Here is a 16,099-nt window from a genome sequence, read left to right on the forward strand (position 1 = left end):
TTCAAGGTGAGGTGAAGTGGATTAGAGAAAGTGTGTTGTGTAAGGTCAGAGGTTGGTGTCTCTGAGGGCAGACAAACTGCGTCTGTGGTTGTTTATGTCTGTGCTGGGGTCAAATCCTTCACTTACTGCATTACATAAACCTTCAGCTTACAACCTATAGCTGGTTTAAACATCTCGAGCCACGACCTGGCCGACTGATTTACTGGCTGCCTGCTTAGCTCACTTACCGTCACGTCAGGGGGTTGTGTAGAAGCCTGCTGGCATTTTACATTTTGTACAGCTGTTGCCATGTTGTTCAGAATAATTGTGTTTTGGATATATTAACTCCAGAGTGACCCAGTTATGCTTTAGGAATGGGTGATCAGTGTGTTGACAAAAAACAGCTACAAAGTTACTTTTGTGGAAGTGTAAAATGTAATGTAACTATTTAAAGCCTGTTTTAAACTGAAAGTAACGAAAATGCAACACGTAAAAGCTCATTTTGAATTCATGGGTAGCAACGCAATAAAAACATATATATGTTGACCGCTGTGTTGCATCACCTCTTCTTTCAGAAACACTGCATGTGTGTGGGAGTTGAGACGATTAGTTCCTGTAGTTAAAAGTTCAGCCGGGGTCAGTTCAGGACTACAGGGAGGTCATTTTCTTTTCACCTGGACTCTTTTACTGCAAAGCCGCTCTGCTGTAATACGTGTGGTTATCTTGCTAAAATAAGTAAGTTTCCCTGAACAACATGTCGATATTCCAGAACTTTGTCTGTATTAATGGCGATTTCAAAAATGTGCTAATTGAGTGTGCCATCTGCTCTAATGCCTCACATTCAATCACCGATGCTGGTTTTTGATCTCTGTGCTGATATGTTGGATGATCCCTCTCGTCGAGATGGTTTTGTGAGGAAAATCCCAGCAGATTAGCTGTTTCTGAAATACAGACCAACAACCACGCCACGGTCGAAGTCACCTAAATCAACTTTATTCCCCATTCTGATGCTCGGGTTAAACTTCAGCAGTTGTCTTGACCACATCTACATGCCTAAATGCAATTAGTTGCTGCCATGTGATTGGCTGATGAGATACTTGCGTCAACAGGTAGGACTATTAAAGTGGCTGGTGAGTGTATGCTAATTTAGACTAGTTTTTAGAAGTGTCCCTGAGTCGATGCACGGATTTCCACTGCACGGCTGTCAAATGCAGCGCTATCTGGAGGCCTGATTTTTGGCCTCCTCCCTACTTCGTCCCATTCTGCTCCAGAATCTCTGACTCTTTTAGTAGTACACCCCCAATTTTTTTTTTTAATCGTTTTAGATAAACCTTACAACTTAAACATGGTGACTCCCCTCTCCATCCGGACTTTTTACATTCTTTTTATAAGATAGAGTTTCCAAGTGCATGTGTTTTGTAGGCCAGCCTTGCTACTAAACCTGTTTTCAATTAACCTAATTACTTTAAAGATATTCCAACAGGTGTTTTTCCAACTTTTTTTCCCAATTAAATAACGTTTCCAGTCTTTATCCAACACGTCACAGGGATCAAACTCAAAGAGAGCACACATTCTTTAAAAAAGAAAGACATTTTCTCAGTTTAAACATTTAGTATGTTGTCATTTCACAATGTTTATTTAAAGAGAGGGTTTAAATGATTCAGACTCACATTTGAAAGAATATCCACATTTTGAAGAGGGATAGTTTTCAGATACAGATTTTAAAGAGTAGTGGTTTGTGCGTGGAAAAAAGAAATTTGATTAAGTTAAACTTCTGAATGCAAACAACAGAACTCTCTGTAGGACTAGAAATATTTTATTTTGGGTAATAAAGTTTAAGTTAAAGTTGGTATAAAATGGGATTTTTAAGATATGTCAGGTTTTGTTTTGTTTACCGTTGTAGGATGTCCTCTGTGAACAAGTTGTGGATCATTTCATAGAAATATCCTCCCAGCTTTAATCAATGAATGAACACATTTTCACTCCAGTGTCACATTTTTCTCCACTAGCAGACAAAGTGTAAAACCCCTGTTGGATTATAGAGTGGATTTCAAAGCGGGCCAAGTCATCGCCACAAAATCTCCCGTAAATTCTCTTTGATTTTCGGAGTGGTGCATCTACATGTATCGATATCAGAGGGCATGAATGGATAAGGACTGGCATTTTCCCAGCGTGACTCAGATTAGTTTAGTGGTGTGGAGCTAAAGGCCTTCAGTCGACACATTCCCAACACTTCCCTCATCAAACATTTACAGCTTCAGAACAACAGCCTCTGTTTCTGACCTTTAGGTGCTCCGCTGTGTGTGTGTGTGTGTGTGTGTGTGTGTGTGTGTGTGTGTGTGTGTGTGTGTGTGTGTGTGTGTGTGTGTGTGGCCGACATCCCCGCACTGGTTGTGTTTGTACCTTGTGTCTTCGCTCACCGCAGCGGGGCTGCTTCTGTGTGTGTGTTTGTTGTGTTGTTGGGTGACGTGGCGATGTCCTGCTGTGGTGCTGTGTGAAGGCGTAGGAGGTAGAGCAGAGTGGGAGGAGGGAGTGAGGGGGTGGTTGGTCAGGACAGCTTGGCAGCCGGCTGGAGGAACACCAGGCAGGGAGGGGAGTCATCGCCCTCAGCCTCCAGGACTGGACAGAGCCTCCAGGTCTGGGATAAACCACTCAGCGGGCCCTGAGACAGGATGGAGGAGAAGGAGGAGGCTCAAAGAGGGAAGGTAGGGATGATGAAGAAGGACAGGCAAAAAAAAAGGATTAAACCCTGCAGAGCGGAGTGAGGACCATGTGGGTGGGGAGAGCAGTGTGAAGTGTTGGGATGTTCGCCTCCCCCGTCTGTCTCACACAGCCAGCACTACCACTGCCAACATGACCAGCAGGGCAGGGGCATCTGTCTCCCTCCCAGCTACCCCCTCTCTGTCTCTCTCTGCCCCGAGCCACTATCCTCTTCATCCTCCTCTTCTTCGCTCTTCCTTGTCTGTATCCCCCCACATCATTTCTTTCTAATGAACTTGTTGAAACAGCGACAATTTTAGCTTATAATTCATATCAGAGTAATTAAAATTCCTCACAGGGTGCTTATGAGCTCTGAGAAGCTCTGCAGAGACCGATGTTGGTTTTTTAAATTCAAAAAGTGTAGCAGATACTTTCTTAACTTTATTAACCATTTTATCTTTCCTCCTGTCTCCCTCTAAGTAAGTAGTAAATAAAGTTTTAATACCACAAGTCTTAAGTAATCTATGTGATGTTTTCAAGAGGAAGATGAGAAATCCCTCATCCAAAAATAAGGATGGAGGACACTGTCAGAGCAATCTGGAACACTCAGCAGTGCTTTAAGCTGATCGTCTCCATGCCACATACACTGAAGCAGTAAACTGTGGTAAAGAAGCTCCAAACAAGTGTACAGTTTTTGGAATTTGGACATTTTTGTATTTAAAATCTCTTTTATACTGGTCTTTAATAATATTTTAAGAATTTGAGATACTGGATTTATGATTATTCTTATTAGCTGCATATCAATATGTGAGCAGTATATAACTTCTAATGCTCCTTGAGGTTGTGCTAGTCTGTGGTTTGTAATCTAAAGGTCGGGTTCCTACACAGGAGAGAAACGAAAACAATAAATAAATCCTCCCACAAAAGTGTTTTATTCATTGAGAACTGGTTTAATCTTTAATATTTCATCATATTATAGAGGATTAACTAGTGGCTATTTTTATTTAATAGACATATCAGACTAAATGATACATTTCCTTTTGAAATCTAGCAGAAGTAAATTTAAAACAAATGAAAATACATAAGTAAAGTATGAGTAATCTGAAGTTGTGGTACTCGAGTAATTGTACTTAATACTTTGAAGCATTGTTTTATGTGTGCAAAAGTCTCTAAATTATCCTAAAGTTCCTCATATAGAAGACAGAAATATGTATAATTTTATAGATGGCTGGTTAAATATGTAAATGTGCATTCCAGTGCTGTGACATCGCTCTCATTATGTGTGTGTGTGTGTGTGTGTGTGTGTGTGTGTGTGTGTGTGTGTGTGTAAATGAATGAGTTCACCACTGCATTTGAGGGGAGCATGGATGGATGAATGAGTGAAATAATGGGCTGCTGGTGGGAAATATCTCAACACACATTCATCCACCACCCCCAAACACACATTCGACACACACAATTTCTCACACATCCTTGAACTCCAGCTGGAACACACACACACACACAAACACACACACACTCTGAGTTTAATCCTAGTGTGCAGTGAAAGAGTTCATTGTCTGTAGGAGCGGCTGTGTCAGAGGGAGGGACACACTAATTGGGATGTCGTAGTAAAGATCAAAACTTCAGAACGGCGCACACGCACACACACAACTTTCTCACCAGACTGACTGTTTTTGACAGCTACAGGATGACAGACTGATGATATAACCAAGAAAATCCGAGTAATTTTTAAAGAATAATTACTTTTGAATGATCTCGTTCGATAGATGTAATATCCAGAGATGCTAATGTACGCTGCAGTGATGAAAACAGTGACTAAAACAAATGAATGGTCAACATGTGTTTTGATCACTTTGTCCCAAGTTATCAAATCTTACTTTATTGCACTAACTCAATCTATAGTTATGGGTTAATTTTCTCATTATTATCATTTATGAGTGAAAAAGCATTAAATTAAAAAAAACAACTGTATGACAGTATGTTGCCCATAGTAATGATCTTGATATAGTGATATAGTGATATACTACAACACTCTCTATGTTGGAAGTCCTGAAAAAGCAAGCAGTAGGAACGATGCATGTGTCTTATAGATCTGAAAATCTAAAAATGAAGTCACAGCATTTTTCCTCTTCTCTCAGTGTCCCACAGGGGGCGACTTCTTGTACTAACGCACTTTGTTTAGAAGTGTAAAGGAAAGTTACCGTTGGCTCATTTGATCTTTGACCTGAGAAAACACAGTCCTGAGGAGTATATGAGCTCCATCACTAGTTTGAAGTCTTACTGAACACCATGTGAAGCTTATTTTCTTATAAAGTCATTAAAGTCAGCAAAAATGATGAAGGATTGTATGAGTGACAAGCTGCTGCCCTGTGAGCACACGGTGTCCCTCGGTCTCTCATGCAGGGATTATACTCCGTTAATAACGAGCACTCATTCCTGCTATATCGCTCTGAAGACCGCAGGCAGAGCTGTTGACTTGTAATGTCTCTGCAAAGGAGTGTTTACAGTTGCAGACATCTGCAGTGCAGCATATCCACGAGGTGGAAAATGTGACACGCCTGTAAGGCCTGATGTAGACTTCTGCGTACTAAATTCACAGGAGGAATCAGCAGTACTGAACAGACCAATCAGAATAGTTGCGGGCTGTGTCGACTTGACGTGTGGTTGCACTTTTAGGGAGCTGTCTGTCAGGTTACGATGTTTGCTGTTAGATAAAAACGAAAGTTTGAGGGCTGCGGGCATCACGGCAACTTCATTAATTATTTCACTCTGATTCTGTTGATAAGAAACACCAGCTGAGTCATGAACTGGTACCTTTGGTTACTAGTCACTCATTTTATAAAAAATATTTGGTCGAGTGTGTCACTAATGTATCCCTGAATAAGTGTTTTGATAAGATTTCATCCAGTTTCACATAAGATGAGTGTTTTTTTTGTTTGTTTTTTGTTGACTCTTCCTCATTAATTATCAATAGGTTGATAATGCGGCCTACTGGACTAAACTTCTTCTGTATATAAATTAGCTCTTAATGCACCAAGCTTATCGACTCGATGCCTCAAGTCAGCATTTTTTTTTTTTAAACGTACTTTATAGTTTTCAAAAACTGTCTGGAAGAGGAATTTTTAATATCCGTCATTATATAAACATCTAGCCAGCATCCAGTCCTTTGATACATTTCAGCTACTGCATCATCCCTATGTGCACTCACAGTGAAAAACTTAGACCGCACTCGTATCCCTGTAAACACTGTTGATTGCTTGATCAAAACAAAGTCCGGTGATATTAAAAGCTCTTTGTGGATCCAGCTCTCTTTCAATATTTACAACATTTGGTTTTATATTAGCCAGGAGGGTACGTTCTTCTCACACTCTTTCAGTCAATATTGTGTGTGTGTGCGTGTGTGTTGCAGGCTGCAGCAGTTGGACCGTCACTGTCAGAGCAGCGCCCAGCAGGTGTGTGAGCTGCTGGCCAAACAGAACCAGCTGATGCAGGAGAGAAACACACTGAGCGAGGAGATGCAGAGCCTACGCATCGAGGTACGAACACACAGAGGAGTGTGTGATTGTGTGTGTGACTCACTGTTCTGATACTAAATGAATTTGTAGTCGTGTCTTTTCTCTCTGGGAGCACGCTAAGAGTTGTCAGTTTACCAAGAATAAAAACCAGTAAGAAGACATTTGTCCCTTCATGACTAATGATTCTGTCTGGTTCTGGATTTGCTGAAAAACATGTTGTCTGTATTCTGCTGTGATTCATTATCACAGGGTGTGTTTGTGCGCGCCTCTGTGTGTGTTCACATACACTTCTCACTATGTGTTGTGTGTTTGTCTTTCAAGCTGCCGAACATGAGACGAACTGAGACTCTGTCCACATGAGTCTGTCTCGCCGGTTTCCCTTCATCGCTCCGTGGATCACGATGTTCTGTTCGTTTGTCAACAGGAAAACAAATGTTGTTTACTTAGAGGATATTTATGTCCTCTATTCGGTATTAATGTGGATTGTGTTCATGTAACTGGGTTTTTTGTGGCATTTTTTTGTCTCATGACTGAGTGTAATTATGATTGACAGGTCAAGTGAGTATTCAAAGTATGTTTTTTTTTTCCCCTCCCAGTTTAGAATCCATTTTAATAAATAAAAGCTCAGTCCACTAATGAGCTTTCTGAAGTACTACTTCTTTATAGAGAAATGCTAACATGATGCACAACTCAATGTCCAATAGGAAGTGTCCTGGATTAAAAACCGTAAAGATCCTAATCCAAACTTTACTTCCATTACAGGATTTTATTTGCTGGGAAGCTTTGAGCATAAAGTGCCTCTGTAAACCTCTGCCATACTGGACATAGACTTGATTTGTATTAAAGATTGTTATGATGTGTGCAAAGCGCACCCCCAACACTCATTTTGTGAGTTTTTAGTGAACACTGTTTTTTTGCTCCGTTTAGACTGAGCTGAAACTCCACAAAGCGAACAAAAAGTCGACACGATGGCAGCAGATTGACATAGTGCTTTATTGAAGCTGTCTGTAAGAAGGAAAATAATGTGCATCCCTATCATATACATTTTATGTGTAAAAATACTAAGGATGTACAGAGTAAAAAAAACAGCTTCATGTTGATGGTAATTTGTTGTTTTCACATCGTGGCGGGCTCACTGGCCAGCAGCTCTGCATCTGCACGGAGCACAGAAAAAGGCAGTTTGATCCGCTTTTCTGTGAAGCTCTCCAGAGTTTCCCCCATGCCGTGTCAGAGTCTACGCCATCTCTGTGCCTTCGACAAGAGCGGCGACGACCTCGGCCGCGCAGCGACTCGGGAAAACGCGGCCCACTCTGCCGAACAGCTGGAAGCTGTCCGCAAATGTCTCATGCAACTGTAAAGCTACAGTGGATGGACATGGCATCAAAACCCAGTTATACTGTGTAATATTTGTACATGTTTGCTGTTTTGTTTTTTTTGTTTGCCGTTTATAAATAAATGCATCTCATGCTTGTTTATGTTAAATGTGATGATAGCGGTCTAGTACCAGAGAGGGGAGGGAGAATCTGCCGCAGACACGAGGTCGAACACTTTCACCTTCCAAACACTCGAGCCGTTTACTGATCACCTGGCGGAGAGTGGTTTGCCATTTAGAGCTGATGGGTTCATTAACAATGGAAGAGGTCAGTTCTTGAAAGAATTTTACATATGTCTGAAACACGAGTGGGGTCTTATGTGTTGTGTGATAGGTGTACAAACAGCAGCAGCTTTAAGAGGGAACACCATCAGCGCAGCATCAAATCTCAAACTGCTGAGGCCACCAGTAAAGCTGTGAGGAACGATGAATTTCTGCATTCAGTTTAAGAACTGAGCCACGTGTCCACGACTGATTTGCTGTTCCACACTGAGTAAGTGTGTTACAAAGCGTTACCTTCCCCCCTATTAAAAGTCAGAGGAAACCCTTCCTTCTTTTTTTAGGATCTCTGACCCCACAGTCAGACTCTGATATCATTGCTGTCACTACATGGACCTGTATCCATCGAGGATGGAGTGTGGGAGAGTTGGCGGCTTACTGTTGAAAAAAACTTTGTGAATCAGAGCAGGAATCTGGGACATCAGTGCCACGGCTGATCAGTGGATTTGTTTTTTTAAACAAACACTGACCAATTTACTAAAAATTCCAACTGAGCCCAGTTCACAGGCCGCTCTAACTCGTCTCAGCATGCGACACACTTCATCCAGTCTCGCCAACTCTCAACATCAGAGCAACATCAAAGCTAGTGGTTGTAGATGGAGGGGGAGATGTGTTTTGAAAAATCCTCATTTCCTTACAAACATAAAAAACAAGCTAAAAGTCTTCCTTTAAAGTAAAGCTGAACCAGACTCCTCTGAGTCATATAAAAAGTGATGGGTGTTGAAAGTGCTATGGCCGAAGCTACAAAGCGATATTTTATGAACTCTGGTTTCTAATGATTTTTGGCGTTAAGCGTGCACATGCAGCTAGAACTCCTCAGTCGCTCGCAGACCTGGGTCAAATCAAAGCTGAAATCCTTCCAAATACTTGGGGAGCGTTTGCTTGAGCCTGTCGAGGGTGCCAGCTGGGTGGGATTTGTACTCATTTCGCTTCAGCCGTGCCAGACAGGCTCAATCGATCACAGAGCAGTATTTTTCATAAGAGTTCTGAGTGCCACTTTGACTCAGGACTGGTGAAGCGGACAGAGGAGGACTACAGCTTGCAGGCCAGCGCCATCCTTTTATACTTTCTGCCATAAAGCGCCTAGTAGCGGTTTAATGGATGTGCAACAGTAAAGCATATGGACTTCAGAGCAGCGGAAAAACAGGTAATTTGTTGTATATCTGAAAATGGAAAAAAAAAAAAGGAGACATTTATTTCTAGCACAAAGTGTTGAAACACAGCTACATCCCCTTACTGCTAAATGCCAAAACAACATTAAATAAATTAAATAGAAAATAAATTCAAGTTATCCATCAATAAAGATAAAAACATTCAAATAAATAAAGTGGAATACAGTTTTCCACGGCTAATAAGAGCACATCCCCTGGTACTCTTTTAATCCGTCATCCTGACACTGAAGGTGACATCTCCCCCACAAGATGAACATGTCGCTATTTTAAAATTTTAAAAATATATTACCTCACATCTGGCGATATATATATTTTTGTCTCAGAAATGCTGGGTGTCAACGTCTTTGACTTGTTCTGAGCTAAACCGTAAGGCTTACCGGCCATTTGAAGACAGTGACTTTGAGGGGACTTTCAAATCTTGTTGGTCAGACTGGAAGACATACGACAACGTGACGACTGGAAACAAAGAAAAGTCCACAAGGGAGAAATGACGGCGCACGTTATAGACAGAAGAGTGCGGGGATGGTTTAGTGGTAAGGACCTGATCTTTAAATAAACTTGATCTTCTAAACATCCAAAGAACCGACAGGAACACGACGACTCGCCTTCAAACATACATTTCTTAACCGAGTGCTAACTCACCTCTCCTCAAAACACTTACAGCTAAAGCCTTGCATTCAGCCTTTTGCGCTGCACTTGTTATCCTTCTGCTCAACTTCCACTTTGTCTTTCTCACCCGACTGTGCCTTAACCATCACCGACACACACCTGTAATAAGAATAAATATGAGCAACATCTACTAGTCTTCATATCTGACATCTCATTGAGATAATTATGCAGATTCCTAGATGTTTCTCCCAAACTTTCGTCATCTGTCTTTAATATGTCCTGTCACCTCTGGGCTGTCACATTTTGGTCACAAAACAACACGAAAACATTAAAACAAAAAAACAAATGGAGCAGGAAGGCTATCTGCTTTCCCTCCTACATTCTTCAGCCATTTTTGTTTCTTGAGGTGCTTTTTTTTCCCTCTCAGCCCTAAGAAATAACAATATATTTCTTTCTAGAATAATGTAATAACAATAGAAAAAGTTAAATATAAAACTGATGAGTAGAACAATAAATAAAACATATATATATTATAACCATTGCTGTGATTCTTGTAAACCCATAACAGTTGACGTGTACCTCCTCACGAAACATATATACTTTTTATACCTGTTACCTCACGGCTTCTTATCACATTATAAATATTTCACATCTTTCCTGATTTTTTTTCTCATCGCTGCACTCACCCTGCCATCTCAGACTTTTTTTTTGCTCTGTGCTGAATCTGCTCCTTTCTTCACGTTCCCTTTCCTGCACATAGACACAGAGGTACAGCCACATGGATCCAACAGCCGCTATAACGATGCGTCACAGTAAAGCTTTGCATCGTCGAAACAAAAGTACCGTTTTGCTTTTGTGTTCCCTTTCAGAGATTTAAACTCAGCGGGACTGAAAACTAAAAAAGAAAAAAAAATTGGGGGGAACATTCAAACCAGCTGTTTTCACCTCTGCAGTAATATATGCATCGACCATCTTGCACTGCACTGTAGGTTATGTAGTAAAGCTCATGGTTTGAGAGTCACATCCTTCTGAACTGCTGTGCTTTGAGATGCGATCTTAAAACACAAACCCATAACTGGACCTTAAACACGCACACAGACACACACGACACGCGTTTGATCTACAGAGCTGATGTGTAAGAGCTGTGCATCAGGAGCAGCAGCTGTTCTGCAGCTGTATAAGCATAAGTGTGGTTCATGTTTTGCTGGCGCTTGTATAATGATCAGCAGCATTTAGCCAGTATTGTAGCACCGGGTTTTAGTAGTAGCAGTAATAGTATAAGAGCAGTAGGAACAGCGGTACCTGTAATAGTTGTTGTAGTAGTTGAAATAGCAGCAACGATGATAATGACTTGCACTGAGCAAAACCTGAGTCAAATCCTGCTCGACAACATGAGGTGTGTAGGATTCTGCTCACTGGTGACAACTGCTTCCTCGATGCCAGGCAGCCTCAATAAATCCCAGAATTATGTAACTGAGGATTTCAAATCTGACCTGTCTGCAAAAGCCTGAGATACAACTGGTAATGGCAGTTTGGGTTTTGAATGATTTGAGTGTTTCCGTCCCACGGATAAAGAAGCCACAAAAACGTCTCCTTAGAAATGCATCAGCTGTTGTCTAAGTGCATCAGAGATGTTCATTTTTAGAGTTTGGCAGGCCCGACACACGTCAAAGCACAGCAGGCCACCGGAGGTGCTCCCATCATTAAAGGGTCATTACATAACAACTGATCACATCACAGTTCGGATCACCTGGGGTTGCAGTGCAGGATTAGACCGTAATTTCGCCTGAAGGTTTTTTCTAAGGAGGGATTGGAGAGAATTAAAAAAAAGAGAGAGAGAAAAGAAGCACACTGGAGAGGTGAAGAACAGATAACGAGGAAGAGGAAAAGGGCAAAAATCCTTCAAGTCGTGGTTGTTCTGGGTTGGTCCAAAGCTGTGGGTCTCTTTGCGCCCACAGTGATGGCCTCAGAGACCAGCTGTGATGATGTCACTGTGATGGACAGTTCATTCCCGACCGCTGGCAGAGTACGAGAACTGCGGGAAGTGTGGTCGTCTCTCATTGTCCAGACAGTCCATCCCATCCTCATCGACTAAGAAAAAAATATGAAAAGTATAGATTCAGAGGTCATTTTTAAAGCATTTACTATATAACACAGTTCATTTGTATTAATACATGACATCAATCAGGAAAGATACAACTTCTCTCTCTCATCTGATCATCTTCTCTGTTACTGTCAAGTTAAACAATTAAAAAGTAAGTTTCTGATGTGCCAGTTTCATTCTATTAACATGTGACCTACAAACAAGTGGAACCTCACATCAGTTCATGTATAATACAGCGTTAAATGATTTTAAAAGCACGATCTGTATCCCAGAAGCCCAGAAGAGCTGCATGTGGCCGGAGGACTAACACAGAGACACTCGAATAAACAGACAAAGGTGTTTGTTCCACAGTGTGAAACAGTCATCTGTTTGAGTAAACGCTGTCATTTCACCACTAACATTTTACAGAAATCCTGACACGTATTAAACACCCGACAACAGAGAATGCATGTTTGTTTATTTCACCATTATGTCCAAGGACAATATCTGCAGCTTTGTAAAAAAACAAAATTTGTGATTTAGTCAAATTTTATTCTTGACTTATTTGTTCATATGTGCGTGTGGAAAAGAAAGAGGCAGGAGACACTCACATTTCTCTGGTGGGGTGATTGTGATGGTCTGAGCTGTGAACTCCTCATCAAAGTATCTGGTGTCTGTCTCCGACGTCACCTGAGGCTTGAACGGAGGAACGAGCTGGGACAGAGATGCGAAGAGATCACATCAGATTGTAAATAACAGCAGTGGTCGTTGTTGTTGTTCCAGACTGACAGACATAAAAATTCCTGTAACTAAAAGTCAGGAAAAAAAGGCCAGGAAGAAGAAGAAATAAATCCACCAAAATCCTCCTTTCACCACAGTTATTATTCATAGTTAACATCCGAGCCTCAGATCCAGAGTGTCTTGTCTTTACATCATTACCATAAAACCCTATAAATAGTAGTTAAACCAACTGAATAATTTCAAGGAGGTCTTTTATGCTTTTGAATCACTGGACTCTACTAAACTCTGCAACAGAACAAAACAACTTTTTAAAAAAAGTCAAATGAGGAGGCTTGACACCTGTTTAGCTGCTTAAGTGATGCCACCTGACTCTCACTTGATGGTGTTATATGAGAAACACATGCACAGGATACAAAGTCACACATCTCTGTAACACTGTGCTCTTTACAGCTGCCTGTCTTAATAAGTTGAATACATTATTTTCTACAGTCCTATTATGTTTAATTAGACATGCAAACTATACCTTTTTATCGTAGACATCCTGCCAGTCAATACCAGAGAAAAAACTGTGTCTCATTATTTCTTTAGCATCATCTGGCCCTCCTCCGAGCCTAGGGCAGAGGACAGGTGAAGACAGGATTGTTAGAAGCAGAAGTGACAAACGTAGTAAGAAATGAACAGCACAGCGTGAACAGAATGTAAGAAAGATTTCTACAATTTTTTATATGGCGTGTCTTACTGCTGCTATATCGACAAATGGTGGCTAATCAGTGATCTACAGAATGAAAGGCTTTGCCCATTAAAACAGCAGTAAGAATCAGCACATCTCTATATTTGTATGATTAGTGGCTGTACACTAAAAGTAGTGGGTGTTTTTTGTTTATATAGCAAAATAACTAAAGTTAGTCTCCTCTGTGTGTCTGAAGGTAGTAACTGAAAAAGAACTTTACACAAAGGGCACAAATATGAATCATCGTCCCAACTTTTCCCACTTTTGCCGGTGGTTGTTAATTCACCAGATCTGTTAATATCTTCTATTAAGTCAGTACCGGGCCATATTGGCGATACAAAGTAAAAATTTAAATTTCGCTGACATGGTGATACGAATAAAGAGATTTATTTGACATCAAAATAGTATTTCTAACAGAGGGCCTGCTTCACATTACTGAATAAATTTGATTTCATGAGAAAGTAAAAAAAAAAAAAAAAAGCTTCGACACACACCGTTTGTTCGGATCTTTGAAGAGCAGGCCAGACAGCAGGGACTTTGCGTCAGCTGACAGAGTGCGGGGGAACTTGATGTCCTCCATGAGGATGAGCTCAAACAGCTTCTCGTGGTCTTGGTTGTAGAAAGGCAGGCGACCGCACATCATCTCGTACGTCACAACACCCAGACCCCACCAGTCCACCGCTCGACCGTAGTCATTGTCCTCCAGGACCTGAGGAGCATACAAAAAGATACAGAATTTCTGTCTTTTAAAATGGGACCATTAGTTTTATTGGGCATCTGCTTTTTCTAGTGAACGTCTGCATTTATTTTATTGCACAATATTGACTGCTTAAGGTATCCATTGAATAAACAGATGAGCGAGGAACGGCACCAAAGGACAGTCAATATGCCATTAGGCTCCAGGGATGAATAAAACCAAAAAGTTGTCTGAGATGAACAGAAGTTGCTGCACAGTTATCAAGGACTAAGGTGTAGACGACAGCCCCCACCTCTCTCAATACACAGCCACGTACAGAGGCAAATATTATGGGATGGCAGGTCTTCAGAGGCTCCTGTTACAGTAGGAAAGTCAGCGTGTTGGCGTGGCCTACCAGATGCCCCCCCGGTTGCTGCCAGCTCTCCCTGGCACACTAAGCTCTCCTGGCAGTGACAGACAAGAATGTCCCTGGATGGAAAAGGCAGGAACAGCCTCCAGTCCAAGTCAGGGCCACACCAACCTCCAAGCTGGGTGGCACAAGTACTGCATGGTAAACTGCTGTGTTTCATGTCTATTTGTGTGTGTTTTAAGGAAAATTGTACTGTTTAGTAAGTCACTTTTATATCTAAATCTCGCGTTTGGGCCGCCTTCCTACTCTTCATCCCTTCCTGCCTTCCTTGCACTGTCCTCTCCATCCTGTCTTATCCTGCCTTCTCCATCCTCTAATCATGCCTTCCCTCACTCGCTTTCCTCTCTTTCATCCCCTCATGTTCCGCTCTGCAAACCTCTGGAAGGGAGAAGGAGAAGAGAAGGAGGCAGAAACAAGAAGAGAGGTATTTCAGGTGCTGTTGAGGCCCTCATTAACATAATAAGCTTATTAACATGATGAGTACAAGTGTGTGCATGTGTTGCACGTGTGTGTGTGTATGTGCGTGTGACTGACAAACAGACAGGGCTGGAGAGCAGCCAGAACAGCATATGTTGTACATCTCGCCAATAATAACAACATCTCACTCACTGTTAATAATGGACCAGTCAGGGTGGACATGAGCACACGCTAACAGAGACTAAAACGTACTGCCACTATTTAAAATGACATGAAACAATTACACAGTGAATTTAATAATATCATAATATTTAAAAACATATACTCCACTCTGAACTAACACCAGACATTGTGTGGCAGATGCTGGGAGGACAGGTGTCATAAATACATAACTGGCTCATATTAAACAGAAAACAGGGTCACATATCAAAACTTTTAATAAACTTTAAAAAACAACAACAAAAAAACGTTGATGCATACTAATTGCAAATTGTGCTTTGATGTTCACATAGGCCTTATTAGCAGTGTCAAAAGGTGAAAACAGTGTCTAAAATCAAACCATACCACTCTAAATGTATCAGTTCAATGTTACGGATGTGATATAATCAACTGTATGAGGAAACTCGAGGAAGAAAAATCTAGTTTTATTTAGCATATTTCTGCATTTTAAATCCTAAACAGAGTTGCTGTCATTTAAAGTAACCACAGCCTAAAATGCCGTGAAGGCAGGCAGAAAATATGCAATATGCTTATTTTGAATACATTTTTACTTGGCAGTTTCTTTCCAGCTCTACAATTAGATAAGACGGCTGAATTCAAATGTCACAGTGCACCATGCAGGGAAGGAAAAAAAAAGAAAGAATACGAAGAACACACCAAACAGCTGCCTGTGAGTTTCTACAGCAGTTCAATACCACGGAAAGCTGGTCATTAACTGACTGAGCTCATGCACTTGATACTAAACTGCTAATGATGCAGGCGGACTGCTTCAATGTGTGCAAGTCAACATGTACAGTACGTGGAAGTGAATAAGAGACTTATGAGTGCTATTTTATGTGTGAATGTGTGTTTGGGTGAGAATTAAGCTGGTCACCCAGTTGGCAGCTGCAGAGAAGAGCTGGGGGAATGAAACACACCGCCAGCTCCAGATATATTACTGACTGGTACGGCTGGAGGGATAACACTGGCTTAGACTGCTGGGAGACTGCAAGACACACACACGCACACACACACAGCAGATGGAATATTTATCCATCCTCATCAAATTCATAAAGTTTTGAGTGTGAGATGTTTGGTGTTGTTTCAGTTCCTGCAGCTCGAGGACACACACACACACACACACACACACACACACACACACACACACACACACACACACACACACACACACACA

General features: G+C 41.3%; 2 protein-coding genes across 8 annotated transcripts in view; one reads left to right on the plus strand and one right to left on the minus strand.

Moving 5' to 3' along the window:
• sdccag8 (SHH signaling and ciliogenesis regulator sdccag8) overlaps positions 1-9,072 on the plus strand; it is a 52,137-nt gene extending 43,065 nt beyond the window's left edge. For 2 of the 3 annotated variants that reach the window (XM_042220306.1, XM_042220305.1), the window contains exon 17: positions 6,092-9,072. In XM_042220306.1, coding sequence (XP_042076240.1) covers positions 6,092-6,269 — 178 coding nt within the window. In that variant the 3' untranslated portion in view covers positions 6,270-9,072. The remainder of the gene's footprint in view (positions 1-6,091) is intronic. The other variant, XM_005930521.2, reaches the window with a different exon arrangement.
• Positions 2,365-16,099, minus strand: part of akt3a (v-akt murine thymoma viral oncogene homolog 3a) — a 61,000-nt gene continuing 47,265 nt past the window's right edge. For 3 of the 5 annotated variants that reach the window (XM_042220308.1, XM_042220307.1, XM_014336221.2), the window contains 4 exons: positions 13,678-13,892; positions 12,977-13,064; positions 12,324-12,426; positions 7,172-11,720 (listed from right to left, as the gene is read on the minus strand). In XM_042220308.1, the coding sequence (XP_042076242.1) occupies positions 11,635-11,720; positions 12,324-12,426; positions 12,977-13,064; positions 13,678-13,892 (492 nt within the window). In that variant the 3' untranslated portion in view covers positions 7,172-11,634. Of the gene's footprint in view, positions 2,642-7,171; positions 11,721-12,323; positions 12,427-12,976; positions 13,065-13,677; positions 13,893-16,099 lie in introns of those variants that run through there. The other 2 variants (XR_006054348.1, XR_006054349.1) reach the window with 2 other exon arrangements.

The sequence above is a fragment of the Haplochromis burtoni genome, unplaced genomic scaffold (genome assembly GCF_018398535.1).
Source record: "Haplochromis burtoni strain Fernald_Lab_line unplaced genomic scaffold, NCSU_Asbu1 Contig_46, whole genome shotgun sequence".
NCBI classification, from domain to species: Eukaryota; Metazoa; Chordata; class Actinopteri; order Cichliformes; family Cichlidae; genus Haplochromis; species Haplochromis burtoni.